General features: G+C 41.9%; 3 protein-coding genes across 3 annotated transcripts; 1 reads left to right on the top strand and 2 right to left on the bottom strand.

The window, feature by feature from the left end:
- Positions 1–833: 833 nt before the first annotated feature.
- On the bottom strand, positions 834–14,105 carry LOC136958755 (receptor-type tyrosine-protein phosphatase F-like). The gene is made up of 11 exons (XM_067252852.1): positions 14,032–14,105; positions 13,635–13,813; positions 12,798–12,943; positions 12,057–12,198; positions 8,345–8,533; positions 6,499–6,618; positions 5,158–5,427; positions 4,294–4,638; positions 2,804–3,073; positions 2,174–2,226; positions 834–1,765 (listed from the first exon to the last, which is right to left on the bottom strand). Exons 2-11 carry the CDS (start codon positions 13,735–13,737, stop codon positions 1,754–1,756), a joined length of 1,650 nt encoding a protein of 549 aa, XP_067108953.1. The 5' UTR covers positions 13,738–13,813; positions 14,032–14,105; the 3' UTR covers positions 834–1,753.
- An 8,812-nt stretch (positions 14,106–22,917) lies between these two features.
- Positions 22,918–24,649, bottom strand: LOC136958892 (immunoglobulin iota chain-like). Its single transcript, XM_067253021.1, has 4 exons — positions 24,601–24,649; positions 24,313–24,480; positions 23,375–23,476; positions 22,918–23,282 (listed from the first exon to the last, which is right to left on the bottom strand). Exons 1-4 carry the CDS (start codon positions 24,647–24,649, stop codon positions 22,918–22,920), a joined length of 684 nt encoding a protein of 227 aa, XP_067109122.1.
- A 1,984-nt stretch (positions 24,650–26,633) lies between these two features.
- Positions 26,634–27,775, top strand: LOC136959361 (class E basic helix-loop-helix protein 22-like). The gene has a single exon (XM_067253673.1). It carries the CDS (start codon positions 26,729–26,731, stop codon positions 27,437–27,439), a length of 711 nt encoding a protein of 236 aa, XP_067109774.1. The 5' UTR covers positions 26,634–26,728; the 3' UTR covers positions 27,440–27,775.
- The last annotated feature ends 12 nt before the right edge of the window (positions 27,776–27,787 follow it).

Raw genomic sequence — 27,787 nt, 5'->3', positions numbered from 1 at the left:
GTTTTTCTGAGAACAAGTTGAGATTAATTTATAATAAAGTATATATTTCTGGGGGGCACTACCTCATCATTTGCTTAAGGACTTTTGAGGAAACCTTATTTAATAATATTTACAGTTTTTTACAATCTCTATGACAATTTTTTCAATACTTCTAACAAGTTTCCTAAACTCTTAACACACCAACACACCTACGACACACAATTGGCAAAACAGTTAATGTCATGCTCAAAATCACACAATCATGTGTTTGCGCACCTGATGGCTGTATTTAACCAATTGCCACATAGGTATGGTAATTTGACTGTCAATGCTTTGGAATTGCAAGGAAGTGACATCTTGATATACTTCTGTGTCTAATGCATACAAGTCTGTTTAGTGTTTTGCAAATCACTTGTGTGTATTGTTTCGCAAAAGGTGTGATGTTGACATGTGCTTATAGTGGTGCAAATCTGAGCCGTTGTTTTGCTCCTTGACTGAAGGTTTTGATAATTGTGTAATACTTTTGATTTTAGTGTTTATCCAATCGTAAAAAACTGTAAAATACAAGGTATATATTTGTGTTTCAATTCACAATATGAACAGCTGTTCACTTTGACTTTAGCTAATAAGTTAGGTTTTGAACATGATGTTACCTGTTCTGACAGTGTGAAAGCATTGGTAAATTGGGCAGTAAAAATCGATTGTTTTGGTCTTGGTTGAGCTTGTGTGTAAAATAAGTTCAAGCATTTTAAATTTGTGTTTACACTATGCATTTTGTGTCAAAGCAACAAGAAATGTGTTAATTGTATAGCCAACAGACGGATGTTGTGCATGAGGGAAAACGCAAGTATTATACACAATGATTTATTTAAGAAAATGTCATTATAATGAACAAATACCAGAGAAGTTATGGGTTGAGTTGAACAGTATACAGTAGGGCCTAGTCTATACTATAATGAGAGCGGAATACACAATGGCTTGTGGAGAGCACGTGGGGAGGGGGAAGGGAGAGAGAGATAGGCTTCTTTAGATGGACAGTCTATGGTAACTAATCCTCACGAAAGTTAGGTTAAATCATTTGTAAACTAAATCAAACAGGCAAATTAAATCACAACATGCCAATGTCACAAGTAAGAAATGTAGCAAACGCTACACAACTTTTGTCGTTTGAAGAAGAAGAGTCAATAGTTCCGTTGTTGACGTCCAACGAATAGAGCAAGGGAATCTTTCATCAAAGTTCCGGGTGGTCCAGGGAATTTGCTTAATTTGAGGAATAGGTTAGGAATGACATGTTCACTGCAGTTTAACTCCTACGAAAAACCAAGGTTTGCTTGTGCGTCAGGGTTTTATAATCCAAGCTAGATTGGTCAGTTACTCCGAATGGGCGTTTCCTTGAGATTCACGTATTGGTTTGAAATGATTGGTAACTTTTGAGTTCAGTATTTCAAATGTTCATGGATTGCTTATACTTCAAAATATAACAATACAACATTCATAAATGGTTTTGTTAGTCTGATACAATTATTTGGATACAAAAATTGACTAACGTAACTCTTTCTGAAGGGAAGTTATAATCAAACATCAATTAAACAACATTCTAAGTAAAAAAGCAAAGCACACATTATAACACATCAACAACTGTCATTGAAATAGTGTCCATGAATGATGTAGTCCTTGGGGAATGTTCTTATAAATCCAGGAAAATTTCGTTTTGTCAGACTCCATTGTCTGAATACTGTAGGATCATGTTGGCCATGGGTTATCATGTTCATCATCATGGCCAAGCCTGAAGATAAGAAAAGGGGAAAAAAAGAAATTATCTTCTCAGAATCAGAATGGGATTTATTCGCCATGAAAGTTTGCACAGACAAGGAATTTGCTTTGGCAGGAAGGTGCATACAATAAACATATAGGGACCTAAAATTTAAATATGTGGACTATCTATACTAAGGGTACATAAACTAGCAGTACTAGGTGGGATTAGAGTTGAATTAAATATACAATAAAATAAAATATAAGTTGCCGTAAACTACAATATAAAAATACAAAAATACAAATATTACAAAAAATACAAATGTACAAGATACAATTTTGTAATGTACTGCAAAAAGCAGTGTGTTTTAAGCAGGAAGTCATTAGAGGGGGTAGGAGAGGGGGTGAATGGTACCGTGGTTTATCTGTGGCTTTGCGTTACACTGGTGGCGGTGGTCTCCGTGACGATGAGTGAGGCGGGGGGCTTGGGCAGGGCTGAAGGTAGAAAGAGAGATGTTGAGGTGCAAAAATAAAAAAATACATGTGTGACATACACCTAAGAATAGAAACAACTGTTAAATCTGTGCTGTTCTAGCGCCTTTACGGAACAGAAAGATGTGTCAATCCTGAAAACTCCACTATGTCGTCTTGTGGTGACATAAGCAATAATCACAGAGCATTTTTTTTTTATCACAGAGAAACTAATACTAAAACTATATTGTCAAATAACATTTTGCCACTATCATTTCAAATGACGATTAGGAATTGTCCAGACATACTGAGCCGTCATTGACCAGCCAGAATAATCTTGAGTGCTCCCAAAGCCTCTCATATTCAGCCCCAATACCCACAATTCAATTCAGAAGGTCCCTCCTCTAGCTAAATACTTCACAATCAACATTTTGAAGCATGCTTCTGAGCAAGTTTCTGATAATGCTAGCGCAAGTACTGAAGAATGGTCTGCAAATTCAAATGGGCAGGGCACAAAATGACTAAAAAGAAAACAAAAAAACATCAAATAACCGAACAACAACCCACACACACACAACTTTCAGACCTTGCGACCTCTTACCTTTGACTGTGACCTGTGCGGTGGCCTCGATCATGCCCAGGGAGGATATGGCCACACAGGTGTAGTTGGCTGACTCTCGGATGTTGGTGACCTCCAACACGTTGAATGGCATGGGTATCTCCTCCTCCTTGGTCAGCTCCACCTGGCCCATCATCCACTTGACGTAGGGCATGGGGGAGCCCAGTGCCATACAGTACAGGTTGACGCTCCCGCCCAGCATCACCTCACGGTCGGTGGGGGGGATGGAGAAGCGCGGGGGGGCACAGCGTACTGGGGGAAAAGGAGAGGTTTACAGGTACAGACTATGGGTCACGCTTTCACTTGCAAAAACACAAAAACAATCAGGAGAATTCAGTTATGTGCTGGAAATGGGTTTATATTCTCAAGCATAGGCAGCGTGCATTGGGGAGATGGGAGACATAGAAATCAAGATGAATCGGCCAGGCTGAGTTGGGGGCTAAACTTTAATCCTTACCTCTAATTGGTGTACTCCATAGGTGAAGGTAATTTGAAAGCAAACAAGTTTGGAGAAATTCGTTAGTAAGAGAGTGAAAGGATGAGGAAAACGAATGACAGTATTAAGAAATTTGATATATACTGAAGAGTATGTAATAATACTAAGGGGTTGTCAAGTGGTTAGAATGCTACTGTGTACAGTATGTTATATATAAGAGTTGTGTATTTAAGATGTTATGATGATGTAAAGACAAGGGTCAGCATTACATTTAGCAAACTGATTATAGCTGTGGGAACAAATAAACAAAGAAATGTCAATCAGACTAAAATCAAAGTTGTTTACAAAAATATGAGCAATCTGGGCACGGGCCCTTGGGCATAGAGGGGCCCTCCGAGACCGAGATCATAGGAAGTTTTTTTTTTGGTGAGGGGGCTCTATAGAAACAGTCTACACAAGGTTTGCTTGGCCCTCGAGCTTGATAATTATCCAATCAGAATAAAATAAAATGTATTTACAAAAAGTGAAGTATTGTCTGTTGTATATCAGTTTGATGACTGGACAGGTAGACTAATTATTGTGAACAGGCGCAATGTACTGTAGTTGATAAAGATGGGTGGGCATAGAGCCTGTGCTTTACATCGTACTGATTCAAGATCAGTTTTTCTGAGAAAGAGTTGAGATTAAAACAGTGGAATTAATTTGTAACTGATCCCTTGTCAGATAAGTTGTATAGGCGAGTGGAACTGTGGTAAAAAACGTCAGTGTTCGCAGCCACAGCCATGTGAGCACGATGCGTGTGTCCAGCTCGGCCTCTGCCTCGAAGCTGGATGGCTGGGCAGGAACTGGACACACGGGTACAGAGAGACACAGGGCCATAAACCAGGGTTGTTGCCAGAGAAAGGAAAGACATTGCATAACACTGTCCTTAACAATACCTTGATTTAGAGAGGGCTGGCAGTGCAGAACTCGAGAGAATAACAATCATATTTAAGCCAGTGCACAAACACACACACTCGCAGTGTGTTTCCCTCACCTCCCTCCTGGGTCTTGACTTCCAGCACGTCGGAGGGCGGCCCGTCCCCCACAGAGGTGAAGCCCAGGACGCGCAGGCTGTAGATGATGTCCGTGGTCAGGCTGGAGATGGTGGTCAGCCTGCTGTTTCCCGTATTGTGCTTCTGCCAGGCGCTGAGCGGGGCGTCCTTGTCCGAGCTGTAGTACACCCGGTAACCCCGGATCTGGCCGTTGGGCTCCTCCGGCGGCTCCCACTGCACCAGCATGGTGCTGGCGCTCAGCATGAGGGCCTGCACGGCCAGCGGCGGCGAGGAGGGGGCCTGCTCGCCCGTGCGAGTCTCCACGGGGTCACTGGGCGGCCCGCGGCCTATGTTGTTGTAGAAACAACTGTTAGGTCTGTGCTGTTCTAGCGCCTTTATGGAACAGAAAGATGTGTCAATCCTGAAAACTTCACTATGTCGTCTTGTGGTGACAGGCAATAAATCACAGAGAATTTTTTAAATCACAGAGAAACTAATACTAAAACTATATTGTCAAATAACATTTTGCCACTATCATTTCAAATGACGATTAGGAATTGTCCAGACATACTGAGCCGTCATTGACCAGCCAGAATAATCTTGAGTGCTCCCAAAGCCTCTCATATTCAGCCCCAATACCCACAATTCAATTCAGAAGGTCCCTCCTCTAGCTAAATACTTCACAATCAACATTTTGAAGCATGCTTCTGAGCAAGTTTCTGATAATGCTAGCGCAAGTACTGAAGAATGGTCTGCAAATTCAAATGGGCAGGGCACAAAATGACTAAAAAGAAAACAAAAAAACATCAAATAACCGAACAACAACCCACACACACACACAACTTTCAGACCTTGTGACCTCTTACCTTTGACTGTGACCTGTACGGTGGCCTCGATCATGCCCAGGGAGGATATGGCCACACAGGTGTAATTGGCTGACTCTCGGATGTTGGTGACCTCCAACACATTGCGTCCCACGGGTATCTCCTCCTCCTCGGTCAGCTCCACCTGGCCCATCATCCACTTGACGTAGGGCATGGGGGAGCCCACCGCCACGCAGGTCAGGTTGACGCTCCCGCCCGGCATCACCTCACGGTTGGTGGGGGGGATGGAGAAGCGCGGGGGGGCACGGCGCACTGGGGGAAAAGGAGAGGTTTACAGGTACAGACTATGGGTCACGCTTTCACTTGCAAAAACACAAAAACAGTCAGGAGAATTCAGTTATGTGCTGGAAATGGGTTTATATTCTCAAGCATAGGCAGCGTGCATTGGGGAGATGGGAGACATAGAAATCAAGATGAATCGGCCAGGCTGAGTTGGGGGCTAAACGTTCACTGTGAACATTTCCTAACTCATGGACTAACTGAGTAATGTACACTAACTGAAGTGTACATTACCTACAGAAAACAATAATTTTGAGGGAAACAGGCCATGCCTTAATGTTCTTAATGCTCACAAACACTCTCAGGGTTTCAAAAGCTTAACAACACAAAGAGCTGCCCGTCAATGGGTCTGTGTATAAGAACACTTAATGTTGTGAATAATTCAGTGTATGCGGTTAGTTTGGAGAAAAGCTGGGGAACAAATTGACTAGAGGGCAGGTAATACTGCCGCAAACTGACACATGCATTTGTCTCTCGACTACTCTGTTCCAATAATGCCATCATCCAGACACTTGTCCACTCAGATTCTTACAATCTTAGCTCCTTCTGGAGTTGTTATGTAAAAACATAACAACTGGGGGGGGGGGGGGGTCAAGTTTAGTTTAGGTGACACGTATGTTAGGTACATTATTTTAGCTGTTATGTATTCTCCTTTTGTGTATGTGTCTGTTCATATGGGCCAGGTGCCTGATTTAAATAAATTAAATAAAAATAAAATAGCTATCGATTCATCGGCTCATCACCTCCAGACGCTACATGCTCCAGAAGTCCTAAACAACATGGAGGAAAAAAAACAAAACCCTTCACTACAGTCAAAACAGAAACCTCTGGCATGTTTTTACTGTCAGAGGCGGAAACAGTTTTGATGCAGCTGTTTTCACAGAGGCATCACCTGGGGGAGCTGGCAGAGAGGCAGGAGGGTGAGGTTAGCCTAGTTGATGAATCTGGTATAGAAGGAGTGTCAGGGTCAGGACCGGGTGGAGGTGACATTTAGACAGCAATGCTGAAATTCATACTGTCAAGATAATGAAGCAGAGAGTATACACAAAGACATTCGAACGTAGAGATTGGCAGGTGCGGAGTAGCGGGTGCCGGCGCTGTTCATGGCAACACACTCGTACTTCCCCTGGTCCATCTCCTCACTGTTCTCAATCTGCAGGGCGCCTGTGGAAGAGCGGTTCACCAGGTCAGCATAAGGGTCACAGGGTGGAGTTATCATGCAATATAAGCTAGCCATGTTGAATCCTACAGTAGAGGAGAAAGCCTGAAGCCAAATATTGATTTCCATTAAAAAGAGGTTGAAGTTTCCATCTTAACAATCTCAGCTAGACTTCCATTCCCTATGACAGGGTCAACGCTACATAGCCTGTATGCAAATCATGTTATGGCAATTTTAGTGGGACTGCATAACAGAGATTTTGATTGTTTTTTTGCAACAGTGGCCTTTATATTACAGCCCCTAATTCCCACCTTATTTCTTAGTCAGGTAAGAGCAGAAGTTGGGAAAGGATGTTTGCCTCCTGGGGTTCACAATGTCTGGGTTCATTTCCAGCCCAGGGCCAAAAAGTCATGAAGAAGCTCATTTACAAGACAACCCCATTGACTGCCTGGTCTAGGTCCATTTACCCAGAAACTAACATCAGGGTTGGTGATCATTTGTTTGTGAAAGGGGAGCACACAGAGCATGGGCAACAGGACGAGGGGGGTGGGGGGGTGGGGGGGGTCCGGGCCAAGTGAACGGGAATGGCGCTGGTGAGGTGGAAGGAGACTGGCGTTGACAGGAGATGATGTGAGGTGAAATTTATTTTTCAGCACACTTTATCATCCTTACCTCTAATTGGTGTACCCCATATATGAAGGTAATTTGAACGCAAACAAGTTTGGAGAAATTAGTTAGTAAGACAGTGAAAGGATAAGGAAAATGAATGATAGTGTTAACAAATTTGATATACTGAAGTGTATGTAAGAATACTAAGGGGTAGTGAAGTGGTTAGAACGCTCCTGTGTACACAATGTTAAATATAAGAGTTGTTTATTGAAGATGTTATGATGATATAAAGACAAGGGTCAGCATTACATTTAGGAAACTGATAGCTGGAACTGATAACTGATTTAGGAACTTAGAGCTGTGGGAACAAATAAACAAAGAAATGTTGTTCATTCTATTTGATGTCTTGAGTAGTGGAGGCTAAATGATGTGTTTCAGGGTTCTGGGTTGATGTGAGGTCATGTGCAGATTCTCGTCCAATATATCAATAAAATATTGAGAGACAAGAGATACTGACAAGAGGTAACTAAAATGGTTATCAAGACCGATTATTACTTATACTGTGGTTACTGGCCAGCGTAGGCAGTGATTCAAGTCCAGAGTTTGCAGACTCCAGTATAAAAATGTGGACAGCAAACTTGTTCCAGTGACCCACTTTGAACTCTCAGTTCTAACAGGCATTTTCTAGATGGACTCCCATCTTTAATCTTAAACCTTGGACTTGGAGTGAAGCCTTACACACTGAACTGAGGACCTGATCACTCTGACTCATGCTTTTCCATATGATCCAGGGTCAGGCTTGAGCTGTTTATCTATCAAGCGCGCCAGTGTCATGAACACATACTCATCCTTGCTCATGCAGCATAGTCTGGAATTACTCTGGGCTCAGTGCATGTTTAAGAAGACCTTAAGGCTCATTTGAAGTAAAGGCCACAGAGATGATTTGCTTTCTGCACTGTGGGGGGTCACAAATTGGATGTACTTTTTTAAGCAATTCCTTTCGACATGTGTTGTATGCAAAATTGATTGGGATTTTCTCAGAACCAATATGTTATAATTTATAATGTATATATATAATATACTACATATATTGTATATTTAGCAATGTATATAACACTATACCTGAGCGAAGCTGCTTGATGCGTCCATTGCTGCTGTTTATATCCACAGGCAGGAAGTCTTTGAACCAGGAGATCTCTGGGTCAGGGTTGCCACTGGCCGCACACAGCATGATGGCTGTACGAGTCTTCTCCACCACCTTCAGCTGGGGACCCATGTTTATGGTGGGGAAACCATGAGGGGTCTGGTTCTCTGGAAAACAGAAAGGAAGACATTCTTTTAATCCCCCCACAAATCAAGCATTGTTCCAAAATAGGTATGACACTGTTATACCAAGGTATACCAGGGTGGGATATGGTGAGAATACCAGCAAAGTATTGAGACACCTTGAAAATTCCTGTAACCAGTAAATTCGTTTTACTTTCATCTTTAATTTACATCTGAAAACCCAAATCCCCTTAAGATGTCTGGCTATTGTCCCAGTTTAAGGTACGATAGGCTGTGCTAAACAGACATGTTTACCACCTCCAACTGCTGAGCTCCCCAGATGCATACTTAGGTTAGGTTCAAATTCAGCTATAAAATGGTTGTCTACACATTTTTAACAACCAACGACAAGTGTTGGAATTTTAAAGCTAAACAACCCCCAGAGTCAAATGAGTTCATGAAATGATCTGCAGAACGAAGAGGTATTCCATGAAGTAGTGCAAACATGAAGTAAGACGAGAGAGGCTCTTTAAAGGGGTGATTGATAGCAAAACCGATTTTACCTTGTCATAGTTGAATAACGACAGTTCGGTGGGTAAAATGAACATACAGTGAACCTCAAAGTCCATTGACACCTCTTTCCTATGCAAATCTCAAAATGAAAAAAATTGGCTGTAAAACGCTAGCTTTTCAACAAAGCCACCGGACTGACGTCAGTCCGGGGACCGCCTTTTTTGGCTCTGGTGTCTTTGTCACGCCCCAAAATTTACATCCAGACCAGCCCACTCACTGGTGTTCTTGCCCAGTCCGAGGTAGATCTCTGATGCTAGTTTTTTTCAAGGATATTGAAAATGGACCACGGTCGTAAATGCTGTGTTCCAGGCTGTACAGGGAAGGCTAACACTCATAGGCTGTTTATCAATCCACGTTTTTTTCCGTTCTTGTGTTCTTGCGAACTCGTTTGACGTAATCTTTCATTGCCCAAGTACAGTTCCAATCCAAAGAACACAAGTCACCAAGAATGCCAAAAATACCCGGAAATGTTCCTGATCCGCCCCTTTTATCAAGGATGCATTGGATGGTGACTTGACCAGCGAGAACACTTTTGATTTCCCAGAAGTCCTTGTGGACTTGCAAGACCATTCTCGCAAGGACGCTTGCAAGAACGTTCTTCAAAAGAATGTACTTGCGTTCTCAGCGTTCTTCGGATTGATAAACAGCCATAATAGTCTTCCCAAGGAGCCAAACATTCGACAGGCATGGCTGCTGTTTGTCTATGAGAAGCTCCCGGCGAAGTTCGACACTCAATTATTAATTTGCTCTGAACATTTCACCCAAGACAGTTTTGACAACCTTGGACAATTTCAAGCAGGATTTGCTAAGAAGCTGAACCTGAAAAGATGTGCTGTTCCGAAGGTACGCTCTTCGCAACCGCAAGCTGTAAGTAGGCTACAGTATGATTTTGTTGGTAACAGTTATTAACGTCTCCTGTATCTAGCATACGTAGAATGCTAAATACGTTTCTAAACACGTCAACATACTTTACTTAGCAAATGACTCTAGCTCTAGTTCCTGACTGTTTCATTCAAATAAATAACCAGTGTTGTTATGTAAATCTACAATTCACGATGCATGTTTGTCCAGATCTTTGTCAGGTTATTTTTCAGCAAGTTGTCTAGAGCTAGCTAACTGAAGCTGAGTTGAATCACGATATAGTTTGGTTGCTATAAACTGTAACGTTCTACCCACCTAAGTCAATCCAGTTTGCTTCGACAACAGAAGTGGAAACATCTAACGTTATCATTTCAAATGATATCTAGTCAATCTGTTGAAAACAGTGTTGTGTAGACACAATAGATTTATTTGCGCGTTTTTATTTCAAGTCTCCAGCTTCGGTGTTTCAGTGAGTGCTGTTGCCCATGTTGCGTTTTTGTTCCCCAGCTTCACTCGTTGAAAACCAACCAATCAGCGCGCAGCTCATCTAAATATTAATGAGCATACCGTAAAAGGAGAAAAGCTAGTGTTTTTTCCCAGGAAAATTTCAGAGGATCTATCAGGGGCATAGAACAGCACCCGGGCCATTTTCAACCCAACCAATGTTACATAACCTATTCGGAGACCTTAAGGAACAGTGTGAAATACCCCCAAAAAAACAGTCAATCACCCCTTTAATAAAACAAGCTAACATGCACGGGAAATGCTCTCCTTAGTGCTCCTCTGTTTCAGACTCTCACCCCCAGGTTTGGACAGAGGCCCAATCTCTCTGAATCCTACTAGGCCTCTTATCTCTGAGGTGATACGACCACAGTTTCTCCTGCACCACACACCCACTGTGACAGCTGGGTGTTGGATAGAGAACAGACTGAGTGAATATGTAGGACATCTCACTACAATGGAATACAACTTCCTATTTCTTGTATTCTGTCTTGGAGAAATAGTTGACAGTGAAAGAGCACAATGTACTACACCTCTCAGAGAAACTCTGAATATCAAATTCATGATCTGCAGTTTAAAATTTTCTAAAATTCCAAGAAAAAAACTAATGTTGGTTTAGCAGAAAGAAAACCTCAAAATGAGAAATCAAAACACAGTTCCCACAGCACCATAGCTTCAGTGAGTCCATGAATTTACAAATGGGCAAACCAGAGCCAGTGGGTAGGCTACATGGCATGTGGCTTTCAATGTTTTTTTTTTCTTTCTGTGTTGCTGGATTTAATTATTTTGAACAAAATTCACACTGTGCGATGCAATCTATATTGTGTTCTAAACACGACTGAACAGAGGGGTGCTGCTTTGTGGAGATCAAGATACGTAAAAGTCCTGGTATCCACCTTCAGATTCACCAGACGTTCTCAAGGTCTACCTCTTCTCATAGACACCTGTGCTGTCACATTTCCATTTCCTAGTTCCACTAGGAACTTTGTCTGTCGTGCTCCTGCTGTGTCACCCCTCACAGCCTCGCTCGCCTGCCACCCTGGGTAGGCAACCCTTTGTTCTTGTCTTTGTAATTTGACGAGAGGGAGAAAAAAAACGGTGGCGATATTAGCTGAGAAAGAAAACCATTCAGATGATGTTTGTCAAGATATCCAAGCTTCTCTCATAAAAGCCCCTTACATGCCTGATGGTAATCATCACTGAAATGCCTCCTCAGCCTAAACTCGTGTTAGGAAACTGTAGAGACCTGCCATAAATAATGAGTCACGAAGTGACTCCATTACCAAAATGTTTATCACCTAACAACTTAAAATGCACCTCGTTGAGTCGAGTCTGCGTTGAAGAAGGGGGCAGATATTCTGTGACATTGCCAATGTCAGGAATTCTCAGGGCTCTCCAATGTATATGGTTAAATGATCAAACACATCATGTATTTGCTTTGGGTCACGTTTAAAGAGAGCCGCAACAGCTTGTGCTGGAGAGAGGGAGAGAGATGAAGGGGTAGAGGAAGAATAGGGAGGGGGGGAAGAGAGAGAGCTGATGCAGTGTGTGTTTGTGGGAGGGAACTGAAAGAAAGATAAGGAGAGCAGGGGAAACGCAGGGTAGGAGCTGAGAGACGGGGGCAGTCTCTCACCTTCTAGCACAGTGAGTTTGGCGCTGGTGTTGATCTCCCCGGCGCTATTGGTGGCGATGCACTCGTAGATAGCCTCGTCCCGGTGGGTGCGCAGGGGCTGGATCCGCAGCACCGAGCCAGAGCTGTCATCGAAGTCGATCACCTGACGATGATGGAACAGGAAACTGTGTATCTCTCTAGTCTAGACAATCTATCTGATAGTCCCAGTGCTGACCCTGCTTTCTCTGCCACACACACACACAAACACACACCTGTAGATGCACACTTGCATACACACACACGGTCACTCTCTCTCCCACACACGGTCTCCCAGCAGTGTTCAGTGAGATCACGGACAAGGTGTGACATCACACCCACTGTGATCTCTCTCTGTTCCTACATAGGCTAGCACAGTATAGGTGCAAGGACAGAGAGAGATGAAGAGTAGGACGTTCATACAGACTCACGAAGACGACAATAAAACCTAGTTGAAGCAGACTATATAGAGGCATCCAGAGAGGACGATATTAAAGACAGGGAGGGCTGAGCAGCTACACTAAGAGGAAGCTGGATCGACATATGTGTGTATGTGTGTGGGGGTGGAGAGAGCGTCTCTCTCTCTAAAGGTGAATTTGGCTGTGCATGGGGCTTCCTCAATGCCATTATATATATGTGTGTGTGTGCGTGTGTGCACGGCATGCGTGTGAGCCGGCAAGAGCTTGCCTGTTGGCGCTCACATAGTCCTGGGCTACGGGTGCACACCTCAAAGCGCTGGGAGCTGACTTTCTTCCCCTTCTTCATCCAGGTGATCCTGGGCTTGGGTTCTCCCGTCGCCTGGCACACAAACGACGCCACGCTGCCCGAGATGCCCGTCTGGTCCTCAGGGGTTTTGACGAAACTCGGCGTGCCTGAGAGCGTCACAGGGAAAGAGAGGGTGGACATTAAAAGAGAGAAAGAAAGGATGTTAGCGCCATGGTCGCACACAGCTTACCATGTAAAAAGGGTTATACGGATATCGTTTACTCGATAACAAAGCCGACAATAAAAGAGTTCTCGGTTATTGTTGCTGTGAACTCCTGCAGCGGTAAGGTGGAAGTAGCTCCCAATCTCTATGTCTTCACCCTCAGCTTTATGTACACAAAGCTGGGATGAAGGCACTCCAAAAAATAAGGGTGTTACAGGCTTTATTATGCTCTCAAAAGGAAGTAGACAATCAAAGACATGGACTATCCATCCTGTACTAAGCAAGGAGCACAAACAATTAATCTCACATCATTAACCTCTGACGACCCTTTACTCCCCTCCGCCATCCTGACACTGCTGCACCAGGAACATGAAAAGCCTCTCTCTCTCTCTCAGCAGTATGTTTTAAGTCTAATTAGGCAGTAAATTGCACAGCATGAGTTGATTTCTTTTAAACGTCCAAACAAACAATTAATATGCAATGCGGCTACACTCCTTTAGCCTCTCAGCTACTCTTCTTTTATGAGGCAGCTGACAAATGAAGTGACATTATAGGCTCTGTTGCTCTTAACTCACATACAAAGTCCTAGTCCTCGTGTCTGGCTTTGGATTTTACAGTTCCAGAGTGGTACTTACTGTCTGCATGGGAGCAGACCACCATACAGCAGAGCAGAAGCAGCATGACTGGTGCTGCCCCTCTGTGCTGGAGGGGCACTGGCGGCTGGATGTTAGGCACCATGTTCCAGGTTGGCACAGCTCCCCCTCGGTCCCCACAAGAAGACACTTCTCACTCTCGGATGATCAAAGACTAACACCTGGGAGGAAACACAGAGAGCAGAGATGACAAAACATTTAGATTCAAAGTGTTGCTCATTTGCATGTATTCCAATGTGCATGACAACAGACAAGTATAAGAGCCTAGTGTAAAAACCAACAAACTAGCATCTGGAGAAGTGCCTATTATAAGGCACTTTTGCAAATAAAGAGCAGTGTAGTCTATATATCAACATGATCTCTCTAAAGACATGATAACCTTATCGTCTGCATGAGCAGTTCTTCAAGTATCAACAAATACAAGTATCAAGTCTAACCAAAAGCTCATTCAGCATTACAGCGGAAAGTGAAGTGAATGTATAACAATGAGGAAATACCAGGACTCAGACCACCCCCTCTAGCCCCCTCTAGCCCCCCTCTAACCCAGCCTCTTACAAAAGGCAAGGCAAGTTTATTTGTATAGCACATTTCAACAACAAGGCAATTCAAAGTGCTTCACATAAAACCATTAAAAGCATCAAAACATAATGCAAAAGAAAGCAAGATTTAAAAACAATTAAGAACATTCAATAAAACATTAAAAACTGTCCAAAAGCAAGAAATAGAATAAAAGTTGCAGTGCAGTTTAAGAAATAAAATGCAGGAGTGAGATGCAGAAATAGATTGATATCATTGAATCTGTTTCCATTAAAGGCAACAGCAAACAGTAAAGTATTCTGTTCTATGGGTTTCTCCTTCTAAACTTTGGTAAGACCCCTATTCTCCTCCCCAGATGAACATAGATATGACGGCCCGGTGTTTGAGTTACTTCAGTTCTGAGTGTTCCCAGATGTTAACCCTTGGCAAATGAACTCTTCACTGTCCTAGGGAGCCAAGCACACATAACAGTCTTCTATAACGCTGACTCACCCTGGCCCCCCTTTCTCCTTCGAGAACATTCTATCTTCCTCTGGCACCATATCTGCTGTTGTCCTTTTCTCAACCTTCCAAAACCCCTGACTAGTTCAGGACATGTTTCTCTGCAAACCTAGGCCTATTTTCCTCACCACTGACTACAACCCATGCCTGCCACCCTGCCCAATAATCAGTAACCACGACAGGAGACTGGCAGACAGCTGCATGACCAAAAAAAGGAAATGAGAAAAGTTTAGAACAAAGTCTCGGCTAATTCTTGGAAAATACTTTGACATGAATCCTGCAAAAAGCTTTTGGGGAGAGTTCGATAGAAATTGAATTGGGAAGTTTGTTAACTTCGGTCCCTTCAAACCTGGTGTCTCAGAGCTTTGTGGGTGGTCAGTCAACTTTAGTCCAGTAAGTTAACTAAGTAGAGGTGTCAGGGATACAATAACTCTAGTATTCTGAAGAGAAAAACCTTGCTTTTCTTAAGCCAGGGAAGGTGTTGACGTGTTATTTGGCAGGTAGTACTGATTGAGGTGCCTGAGGACTTTACTGTGAAATGCTGCCCCCTACCAGGTTCTTCAGAGAAAGATATTCTATTGTCATAAGAAGGCCTGGAGTCGATTGTTCTAGTCATGAGTATTCGTATTGTAACTGTATTGTAACTGTAATTGTTTTATACTTTTCAAAAGGATTAAAAAATCTCATGCGGTCCTGCGAACTGTCTGTTGATGACACATGGTATATTTTATCTCAATTTTATGATCCTTCAGTTTTAGTGTGCATTTAAGTCATTATGATACATGAGCACATATTCAATACTATTGACAATGAGAGAACACATACATGCATAGGAAGAACATGAACTCCTGACCATGTTGGAGACGTTCAGTGGTCAGGGCACCATAAAACATGAAACTAAAGTAGTTACCCCATAACCTCCTGCAGTGCCATGTAGGTATATGGTTTTTGTATGGTGTGTCTGGGTTTCCTGTCACTGTGGGCCTCAGCGCACAGTAGTACAGAGCAGAGTCTGTCACTGTAACAGAGGAGATTTCCAGCTCGACACAGGTCTTCTCTGTGTTCAGTTTGGCAGAGAGGCGAGAGTCCAGAGGCTCAGCTCCTGTCCCACTAAAGTGAAGGATGAGCAGGAGGAACTGGGGAGCTGATCCTGGATACTGCTTATACCATAGAAGACTCTGGGCTGAGGAGTAGTTGCAGGACAGAGTAACATGGTGACCTTCTTCTCCATAGACCTCATGTTGGTTTGGATGGATTGTTTGTCCGTAACTGAAACCTGTAGATTTGAAATTGAGAATAATTCATTTTTTCATGCCAGTACTGTTAATTACCCAATAATGAATCTGTCCAGCAGGTTACATAATAAATGCATGTTGTTATAATCTACCTTTAAGAGCTGAAAATAAAGCAATGAACCAGTATACAAACATGTTTAAAGTTAGTTAGCCAACAAACAATAGTGGAAGCTGAACGTTTGAGTTTTCAGAGAAGAATTTCCACCACTGCTTTTAATTTAAGCTCCTCCCAATAAACAGTTTGCTGTATGAATATTCATGAGGGACACTAACATTCTCTCTCAAATTCATCCTTGGGCTCCAGAGTCCCACTACACAAAATGTGTTTTACATTGTAATGTGGATGGTAAAAAGTCTACAGGTGTGACCACATTTCTCTGATAAACCCAGAATATTTCTCATTCGCCTGAGATATGAGATTGTGGTTTGAACGATAGGTTTTTCCTGTTCAGGGATCAAAGGATCCGTGGTGAAAATGTTTTTGTACAGCCTCTTCTAGACTTTGTATCACTGTGTAGTCACTAAGAGCACAGTAGTAGAGAGCTGTGTCTGACAGAGTCACTTCTGTGATTATGAGTTCAGTTGTTGTCCTGGATGTTGTGGATTGATAACGTTGATCAGGGATATAGTCATAACCACTGTTATCTCTGGCTCCTTTATAAAGTATGAACTGAGGTGCCTGATTCAGATAGTGTCTGTACCAGTAAAGACAAATATCATTCCTGCTTGTTTCATAGGAGCAGCTCAGTGTGACAGATTCTCCCTCAGTGGAGGTGACCTCAGTCTTCTCAGGGGTCAGATGATCTCCACATATGAGTCCTGCAAAAGGCAACATAATTATACAGTATATAAATATGTCTTCTTCTTTTGTTGCCAGTAAACCAGCCTGATCATTTGAATGTAGTGAAAGTGATGATCCCACAACAAATGTTTACATCATTTTTACCTGTAGCAATTATTAGAATCAGAACTCTGAGAAAGGTCTCCATCTTCACAGAGACTGCTGTATGTGTCTTTCCTTTCAGGCATTCCTCTAAGTGTTACTGTGAGTGAGACATGTGAGGCCCCTCCCCCCTTACTTTGTCAGGGTTTTTGTACAGTGTGTCTGGGCTTCCTGTCACTGTGGGCACCAGAGCACAGTAGTACAGAGCAGAGTCTGTCACTTCAGCAGAGGAGATCTCCAGGTGAACATATTTCTTATCTCTCTCATGTTTTACAGAGAATCCAGGTTTATTGTCCATGTGCTCCATGGTGAGGAACTGTGGAGCTGATCTGGGATTCTGGAGATACCACTGGAGGCTATTAACTGTTCCAGAGTAGTTACAGGAGAGAGTGACTCTTTCTCCTTCAAAAGCCAGCACTTCATCCGTGAATGGTGTAATCAGATCCTCAGAATATGCTAAAAAGGGAGTTTGTTTGTTTAATAATTAAGGACGTTAAGTAAAATACCATTCATGGAACTGGTTTAGTTATGAAAAATAAAATATGTTCACACCAATGGCTTACAATCTCCAAATGTGTAATTTGTTGTATTTTAAATGTAGAATACTCACCAATGTGCCATTTACAGACCAGCCAGATTAGACACAAGAACATGATTTACTTCAAAGTTTGTAGGACTGACCAATAAATGCTATACAGTATCTCATCTGTCAAAAAGATTGTATTCAATGTGTTCTAGCTCCTCCTCTTCACAAAGAATTGTCAGCTAGTCTTGGTGATGTTGCATCTAAAAGCTTACTGAGGTAATGCCAAGTTTTAGTACAGTGTGTCTTGGTTTTCTGCCACTGTGGGCTTCAGCACACAGTAGTACAGAGCAGAGTCTGTAACTGTAACAGAGGAGATTTCCAGCTCGACACAGGTTTTCTCTGTGTTCAGTTTGGCAGAGAGGCGAGAGTCCAGAGGCTCAGCTCCTGTCCCACTGAAGTGAAGGATGAGCAGGAGGAACTGGGGAGCTGATCCTGGATACTGCTTATACCATAGAAGACTCTGGGCTGAGGAGTAGTTGCAGGACAGAGTAACATGGTGACCTTCTTCTCCATAGACTTCATGTTGGTTTGGCTGTATTGTCTGTCCGTAACTGAAACCTGTAAATGTGAATTTGTAGAAAATAATTTTTTTCACTATATCTGTGTACTTATTATCCAAGAATGAATTTATTTGCATATTGTATAATAAATGCAGGATTTTGTCATCTACCTTTTAGATCTGAAAATAAAACAATTAACCAGATGACAAACATATTTAAAGTTAGTTATCTAATCAACAACAGTGGAAGCTGAACGTTTGAGTTTTCAGAGAAGAATTTCCACCACTGCTTTAATTTTAAGCTCCTCCCATTAGACTGTGTTTAAACACTTATGAGGTAACAGTCACATTCTATCAAATCACATTGTTTTAGGATAAGTTCTGTTTTTGTTGTGTTGTGAATATATAATATTGTGGATTGATAACGTTTACCAGGGATGTGGTCAGTATCACTCTTAGATTGGCTCTTTTATACAGTATGAACTGAGGTGCTTTGTTCAGATAGTGTCTGAACCAGAAAAGCAGAACATGAGTACTGCTTGTTTCAAAGCAGCAGCTCAGTGAGATGTGAGACAGATTCTCTGTCTACAAGAGGTCAGATGATCTCCACAGATGACTCCTGTGGATAGAAACAAAAGGAGTAGCTTCTATTCTTTTCATTCTCGTGAGACTAAGAATTCTAGGACAAATGTTTACCTCGTTTACCTCTTGTTTATTAGAATCAGAACTCTGAGGCAGGTCTCCATCTTCACACAAGCTGCTGCATGAGTCTCTCTTCTGTCAATCCTTCCTCTGTTACTGTGACTGGGGCACGTTACTGTACCAGTAGACAAATGGTGCGTGAATCCAATTTGATTCTTTTGTTAGTTTCTTTGATTTCATCATGTGTCAATAATTGGGATGAAATGACTGAGCACTGTTATATTCAGTCATTGTCTTGTCCTGTGTTGTGCAGCACAGCAAGTTTTTGTACATGATCTGTATATCCTGTAGTCACTGTGGGCCTCAGAGCACAGTAGTAAACAGCAGAGTCAGACAGCTGCACACTCTGGATCCTCAAAGTAACTGATTTGCCACTGAAGTTGAGATTGGCATTGAATCTTTCAGTCCATGCACCAGAGTTGTCTGTTCCTCCATAACGGTCTTGTCTTAACATATATCTGGGAAAGTCCTTCACCTCCATCTTGTACCAGAATAGATAGGGATTTGAATTAGTTGTGTCAAAATTGCAGTCAAGTGTAACTTTCTCTCCCTCAGTAGCAGTCAGAATTCCTGTTGATGGGGTGACAGTGTCTTCACCTCTGCATTCTGGGAAAGAGACAAACTTAAATTTATAGATTATTTCATCAACTAAAACATTTAAGGCATTATGAGGATATATTATATGGTTAAGTACAGTTACATGTGTAGTAGTGTCATACCAAAAGATAAAGTTAGAATCACTAGTAGGTTCCTCTGCCAGTGCTCCATGTCTTTACTGAGATGGGTGGGTGGAGAGAGAGCAAACTCTCTGGTGGAGACCTACATGTATCATGAGAAGATACATTCCTTCTCATCTCCTCCTCTTTCTGAGGTTTCTTCTGTATGGACAATAAATCTTGCTGTACATTTTATAGCTGAAACTTTCCTGATTCACTCTGCAGCCTGGCCTACCACCAGAATACATACATTGTAGGCTAGTCTCCATTTTGACTTCATGTTGCCTTTCCAACAGTACAGATTGAATTATATTCCTTATTAAAAAATCAAAGTTACTGGTTCAAACAGATTAAACGATCCCACTGGAACACATTGTGACACACCCAGTAGGAGTCCACAAGTTTGTGTTTCTACTCAAGATGAAGTCACTGTGGGCCTCAGAACACAGTAGTACACAGCAGTCAGATAGCTGCACACTCTGGATCCTCAGAGGAACGGTACTGACAGCAGAAATCAGAAGGGCATCAAATCTCCCCTTGAAGTCCTCATCAGTGTGCCTTGGTCCTATCACATCTTTTCGCAAGACGTGTTTTGGGTAGTCTTCAGTGTACTTAACATACCAGAAGAGTGATAGTGCAGATGCAGTTGTCTCATATTTACAGTCCAGAGTTACACTTTCTCCTTCATGAGCTGCCAGAAGTTTATTTGGCTGATGGACACTGTCTCCTGCTGATTTGGTCTCTTCGAAGGTCTTCCATTAAGAAGTTTCAAAGTAAAGGGGGGCTGTCGCTGTCTTGGTGTGTGGGGTTGCATCAAATTCCCCTTTTTTGCTCTGTTAAATTGCTGCACTAGTCCACACTTGACCGGTGGGGATCTCATTCTATTATGACTGTAACTGTTAGCTGCTCCTGGCATTCTCTAATCCCTGCTCTCCTCTCTCTGTCCCCCCCACACACATCCCTTGTGGTGTGGGGGGTTTGAGTTGTCAGCACCTGCCTGGTCGTCGGTCAGCCAACGCTGGACCTGGTCGCGAGTCTCCCGGTCCTGTCCTACATCTATAAAGTTGAACAATGGATTTTGGTGTTTTAAAAACCCATCGACACTGTATGACTATATTTAGCCTGTGTTCTGCTCCTCTCTCTCACCAACCGTCTCTGGAGGAGGGGATCCCTCTCTGAATTGCTCCTCCCAAGGTTTCTTCCATTTTTTTCTCCTGTTGAGAGTTTTTTGGGAGTTTTTCCTTGTCTTCCTTGAGGGTTTAGGTTGGTTGAGGGGCAGTTCTATGGGCATATGTGAAGCCCTCTGTGACATGCTTGCGTGTAAAAAGGGCTATACAAATAAATTTGATTTTATTTGATTTGAAAGGACGATATTATCTTGGTTATGGTGCCCTCTGGTGGTTCAAGGTTGTTACAAACGACGCATGTTTTTGAAATAACGTGTCTACAGTTTAAAAGGCTTTATATACAAGTTCAATCACAGAGATACAGTATCATTTCATATTACATGCACATCTATTAGATTGTTTTGGGTGAAATATTGCTAATTTATCATGACTATATACAGTATATTATATTCTTATATTCAGTAATCTTGTCATGTGTTGTGCAGCACAGCAGGTTTTTGTACAGGAAGTGTATAACGTTTAGTCACTGTGGGCCTCAGAGCACAGTAGTAGATAGCAGAATCAGACAGCTGCACACTCTGGATCCTCAAAGGAACCAAGGTGGAGACCAGAGTAGCATTAAATCTCTCCTTGAACTCAGGGTCATTGTTCCCAGACCCATGCCTTAACCTCATCAGTACAAACTTGGGGTAGCCAGTTGCTTCCTGTTTGTACCAGAAAAGGTTTGGACTTGGATCTGTGGTCTCAAATGTACAGTTGAGCATAGCTGCGTCTCCCTCAACAGCTGTCACAGGTCCTGTTGGCTGGGTCACACTGTCTCCTCTGATTCCTGAAAATGAACAGGATAAAACCTCAAGGTCAGACATCAATATTCAAGCAGAAGTTGGTCAAAATAAGGAGAAGGATGATGCTGTATCGTACCACATTGGAATGCAGTGAGAATCAGTAAAACGTTCAGCCAAGCATGCATTCTGACGATTGTTAGGGTGGTACAGACACACACCTCTTGAAACCAGGACTTTAAAGTAAAGTGATGTCTGTAGCTTAAACTGAGCCTTGCATGAGGAGGAGCTTATGCTTTACAGCAGCAAACTATTATGTATGAATCACAGGACAGTTGGAGCATTATAAAAGAACAACGTGTTATAGTGCTATTCCTTGTTTTTAATAATGGCTGCTTTTTATGTGTACAGTATGGAATATTGTGCTTTTCACACTCATAAATCCTATGACAACTCTCATCCACAGAGAGAACATTTATTTATTCAAACAAATAAGTTGTCTTTGATTAAATGTAATTCTGCAGAATTCTTTGTTACTCATCTTCCACATCTGAGCATACGTCTCAGACAGTCTTTCACCTACAGCTTGTACCAGAAAGAAATCTGGATTTGAATCAGTCACATCATTTAACTGTGATTGCTGTTGAGTAAATAAGTAAATTGGGTAAACAACAAATCAAGCTACTTACTAAAAATGTTTCCCCTTGTTAAAACACTTCCGTGCCCCTGTGCTTATTGTAAAGCAGCTGTATATCCTGTAGTTACTGTGGGCCTCAGAGCACAGTAGTACACAGCAGAGTCAGATAGCTGCACACTCTGGATCCTCAGAAGAATGGTTCTGCCAGCAGAAGTCAGATGGGCATCAAATCTCCCCTTGAAGTCCTCATCAGTGTGCCTGGGTCCTATCACATCTTTTCACAAGACGTATTTTGGGTAGTCCTCTGTGTACTTAACATACCAGAAGAGTGATGGTGCTGATGCAGTTGTCTCATATTTACAGTCCAGAGTTACACTCTCTCCTTCATGAGCTGCCAGAAGTTTATTTGGCTGACGGACACAGTCTCCTGCTGATTTGGTCTCTGCGAGATGAAAACATTTCTACAAAAATATTACTCTGTTGATAATTTATGGTTATAGGAATAATACTTAGTATATCATACCAAGGACAAGTGATGAAAATACAGTCAAAGTGAACAGCCAGTTCTTCACAACTATTGTAAAAAGATAGCAAGAGTATAAACAAACGACTGTTCTCTCTGGTATGGTTAGAAAATCTTTGCTTTGTTGCTCGTGGTAACAGTCCTTTACAGGCACTTCGAAGGTCTTCCATTAAGAAGTTTCAAAGTAAAGGACGATATTATCTTGGTTATGGTGCCCTCTGGTGGTTCAAGGTTGTTACAAACGATGCATGTTTCTCAAATAACGTGTTTACAGTTTAAAAGGCTTTATAAGTTTAATCACAGAGATACAGTATCATTTCATATTATATGCACATCTATAAGATTGTTTTGGGTGAAATATTGCTAATTTATCATGACTATATACAGTATATTATATTCTTATATTCAGTAATCTTGTCATGTGTTGTGCAGCACAGCAGGTTTTTGTACAGGAACTGTATAACATTTAGTCACTGTGGGCCTCAGAGCACAGTAGTAGATAGCAGAATCAGACAGCTGCACACTCTGGATCCTCAAAGGAACCAAGGTGGAGACCAGAGTCAGAGTAGCATTAAATCTCTCCTTGAACTCAGGGTCATTGTTCCCAGACCCATGCCTTAACCTCATCAGTACAAACTTGGGGGAGCAAGTTGCGTCCTGTTTGTACCAGAAAAGGTATGGATTTGGTTCTGTGGTCTCAAATGTACAGTTGAGCATAGCTGCGTCTCCCTCAACAGCTGTCACAGGTCCTGTTGGCTGGGTCACACTGTCTCCTCTGATTCCTGAAAATGAAAATGATAAAACCTTAAGGTCAGACATCAATATTCAAGCATAAGTTGGTTGAAATAAGGAGAAGGATGATGCTGTATCGTACCACATTGGAATGCAGTGAGAATCAGTAAAATGTTCAGCCAAGCATGCATTCTGACGATGAGATTGTTAGGGTGGTACAGACACACACCTCTTGAAACCAGGACTTTAAAGTAAAGTGATGTCTGTAGCTTAAACTGAGCCTTGCATGAGGAGGAGCTTATTCTTTACAGCAGCAAACTATTATGTATGAATCACAGGACAGTTGGAGCATTGTAAAAGAACGTGTTATAGTGCTATTCCCTGTTTTTAATTATGGCTGCTTTTTATTACATTTACATTTAGTCATTTAGCAGACGCTCTTATCCAGAGCGACTTACAGTAAGTACAGGGACATTCCCCCTGAGGCAAGTAGGGTGAAGTGCCTTGCCCAAGGACACAACGTCATTTGACACGGCCAGGAATCGAACTGGCAACCTTCAGATTACTAGCCCGATTCCCTAACCGCTCAGCCACCTGACAACCTGACTATTTATGTGTACAGTATGGAATATTGTGCTTTTAAAACTCATAAATCCTATGACAACTCTCATCCACAGAGAGAAAATGTATTTATTAAAACAAATAAGTTGTCTTTAATTAAATGTAATTCTGCAGAATTCTTTGTTACTCATCTTCCACATCTGAGCATATGTCTCAGACAGTCTTTCACCTACAGCTTGTACCAGAAAGAAATCTGGATTTGAATCAGTCACATCATTTTACTTTGTCTGCTGTTGAGTAAATAAGTAATTAAGGTAAACAACAAATCAAGCTACTTACAAAAAATGTTTCCCCTTGTTAAAACACTTCCCATGCCCCTGTGCTTATTGTAAGGCAGCTGTATATCCTGTAGTTACTGTGGGCCTCAGAGCACAGTAGATCACAGCAGAGTCAGATAGCTGCACACTCTGGATCCTCAGAGGAACTGATTTGCCACTAAAATTGAGATCGGCATTGAACCTTTCAGTCCATGCACCAGAGTTGTCCTTTCCTCCATAACGATCTTGTACCAGAATAGATCGGGATTTGAAGATGTAGTCTCAAATGTACAATCAAGTGTAACTGTCTCTCCCTCAGTAGCAGTCAGAACTTCTGCTGACTGGGTGATAGTGTCTTCACCTCTGCATTCTGGGGAAGAGGTACAAATGAAAATGTTGATTGTGTCTTTCATAAGTTAAAACATTTAAAGCATCATGAGGATATAGTATTATGCTATTAATCACAGTTACATGTGTAGTAATGCCATACCAAAAGATAAAGTTAGAATCACTAGTAGGTTCCTCTGCCAGTGCTCCATGTCTTTACTGAGATGGGTGGGTGGAGAGAGAGCAAACTCTCTGGTGGAGACCTACATGTATCATGAGAAGATACATTCCTTCTCATCTCCTCCTCTTTCTGGGTTTTCGTCAGTCTGGACATCAGCTCTGATTGCATTTTGCCATTTTAGTAAATCATTGATTATTTTGTGTTCTCTCCTCTTCACTAAAAGTGAACCTCTTCAGCATATACTCAGGGTTTTTCCTCTATTCATGCTTGTACCAGAACAGATATGGATTTCTGTCAGTGGTTTCAAATGTACAGTTAAGGGTCATTGTCTCTCCCTCTATAGTAGTCACATCTCCAGCCATCTCTCTCTTCTCTAAACTTGTCAGAACAGGAACATTTTTGAAAGAACAGAAAACATAGGATTGTTGGATATTTTAATGGCACACAATTGAAACTGATCGTTTCATAACAAGACATAAATATAGACATAATGCCTAAACAACATAAATATCAGTATGTTGTTTAGGCAATGTGTCATATGAAGGATGAGTGTGAAGAGAAAGAGAACAAATGCAATCTTCAATGTATCATGAAATTCTTCTGTCACCTCCTGTGTCTGAGACTTAAAAGGTCTTCTTTTTCAAATCTTGTAAAGTCTTTGTATTTGAAATTACATTTCAAAAATACATTTGTTTTTTATTGGACAAATATTAATTTGTTGATTTTTTGTTAGTCAGTTGGTTGTTATTATTAGTGTCCTTTTAAAACCTTTCTCTCTCCTGTGTTTTTGTACAGGGATTGATTCTACTGTAGTTATAGTGTGCCTCAGAGCACAGAAGAATACAGCTAAATCAGTCAGCTGCAGGCTTTGAACCCCTAAAGGAACTGATCACAAGGCTGAATCCAAACTGGAAAATAATATTTCCTTTTATTCAGGGATCCATACTTATCTCTCATGAGGACACACTAAGGAGAGTGTCTGGTCAGCTGGATGTACCAGAACATGGCAGGATTGGAGCAGCTAGTGTTGTACTGGTAGTTCAGTGTAACCTGCCCTCCTTCGAGAGCAATTACTTGTCCTCACTGTTGATCAACCACCTCTTCACCTCTGCAATCTTAAAATATAGTATTACTATCCCATTGTTTGTCATTGTTATTTTTGTGAAACTAAATAGTTCCCAAAAAAGGATGTATGTAGACTGCAAGCAGCTCAAATCAAAAAGGACCTATTCAGAGAAAGTCCTGAACAGAGACCCATCATAGCGATGTAGCATGCAGCCAGTAGAAAGAATGTGATCTTAAGCAAATCTGAAAGACGTAATTTGGGGTTTCCCAAGGGAGGAGCTGAAGTCATATTTACATGTGAAGAGTTGGACTAAATTGGTGGCTAGTTGTGTTAAGTGCTGGAGGAATTTACAGTGAAATGCTGCCCCTCCCAGGTTCTTCAGTATATTTGTTGGTTGTCACTGTAAAGCATGGAATTACAGGTTAATACATGTTTAATGTATTCACTAAGCAGACACTTTGATCCAAAGCGACGTACAGAGATGATTTGAACATGCAACGTCCTGATTTGTAGTCAAATGGTCTAACCCATTGCTCAACCTATCCCCTATACATTTTGATTAGTTGCCTATGGATTTATTCCTGAATATAAATGATTTTATGGTTGCTAATTTCCTGGCGCTTGCTGAAGGTGTGACCACATTAAACTTCAATCCAGCATTTCAGAGAGCATTATTCTACACAGGGGCGGCGGCAGATAATTTTTAATGCAGGTGCTGAGGGGATGAAGTCATATAGATCATATACTATATATATAATATATATAAATACTATTAATACATTTGCAATATTTATTGGGGTCCTATCGGGGTGCTTTGGTCTTTCTTGGGTGTGCTGAAGCACCTGCTAACCCCTCCCTAGCGCCGCCAATGATTCTACATGACACATAAATTGAGATTTAATAAAGGCGGTGGGCAGAATGCAGGGCAATAATGAGTGATGAACTTGGGGTGGCGGGCGAGATCGTAACATTACTGCGCAGTGTGCGGCGCACAGGGTACGTTTTAGAGACTCCTCACAACACTCGGCTCTCGGACAGGGAAAGATGGACTCCTTCAGTTCAGCGGCAAATGACGGAGTTTTTCCTCGGGATCGACCGTCGTCTATCAATTCTTTTGACCAAGGATCCACACAGTCAAGTTTAATGCGTGAAGGGCCACCAGCAACATTTAGTTTTCCATCCGTATCATCGTGCGTAAAGTACGGAGATCGTTTCAACTTGAGCGCCTCAGCTGCGGAGAGCAGCGGTGGGGAGCAGAGTCAGGACGACGATAGTGATGGCATTGGCAGGAGTGACATGGTACTATTTCCCGAGGAGAGACTTTTGCTATCTATGGGTAAATGTGAGACAGGTAAAAAACACAAAGAGCAGAAGGTCCTGAGGCTAAACATTAACGCGCGCGAGAGGAGAAGGATGCACGACCTGAACGACGCACTCGATGAATTACGGTCGGTAATCCCTTATGCTCACAGCCCATCAGTACGGAAGTTATCCAAAATTGCAACCTTGCTCCTTGCAAAGAACTACATCCTCATGCAATCGCAAGCACTGGATGAAATGAGAAGACTGGTTAGCTACCTTAACCAAGGACAAGGCGTTACTCATACCACTGCAAATACGGCTGGTGGCCCCGGGTTAGGTGTCTACGAGCAACAGACACAATACCCGTTCTCTGCTGGGATTCAAGACCCTTATCGTGACAAATGTGTTGTTTTCCCATCGAGACTCTTAAAAGAATTCAACAATAAACCTTGAAAAATGCATCCCTATCTTCATGCTTCATGTGCGTAACTGAGGTTGATGACAAAGCACAATTAAACAACATGGACTGAAATTTAATTTACAAATTCTTCTAGCTTACTATTGACTTCTATCGTATCGAAATTATCCCAACTAATATTTTTATTACCAAGGACAATTTGGTAAAAATGTTCTTTATATGTCTTGATGAAGCCAATGTATATGAAATTAATTTTACTGTTGATACTGATAGAGGATTTATGTGTTTCGTGAGATACTGAACTATGTCTCTGAATTGATTGAAATAAATGTGAACAAATAACGCAAAACCTTGAATGTGGTCAAGAAATTAATTAAACAAGA

The sequence above is a fragment of the Osmerus mordax genome, chromosome 16 (assembly GCF_038355195.1).
Source record: "Osmerus mordax isolate fOsmMor3 chromosome 16, fOsmMor3.pri, whole genome shotgun sequence".
Lineage (NCBI taxonomy): Eukaryota > Metazoa > Chordata > Actinopteri > Osmeriformes > Osmeridae > Osmerus > Osmerus mordax.
The sequence above is the reverse complement of the archived record's forward strand: the minus strand, read 5'-3'. Positions and strand labels throughout refer to the sequence as shown.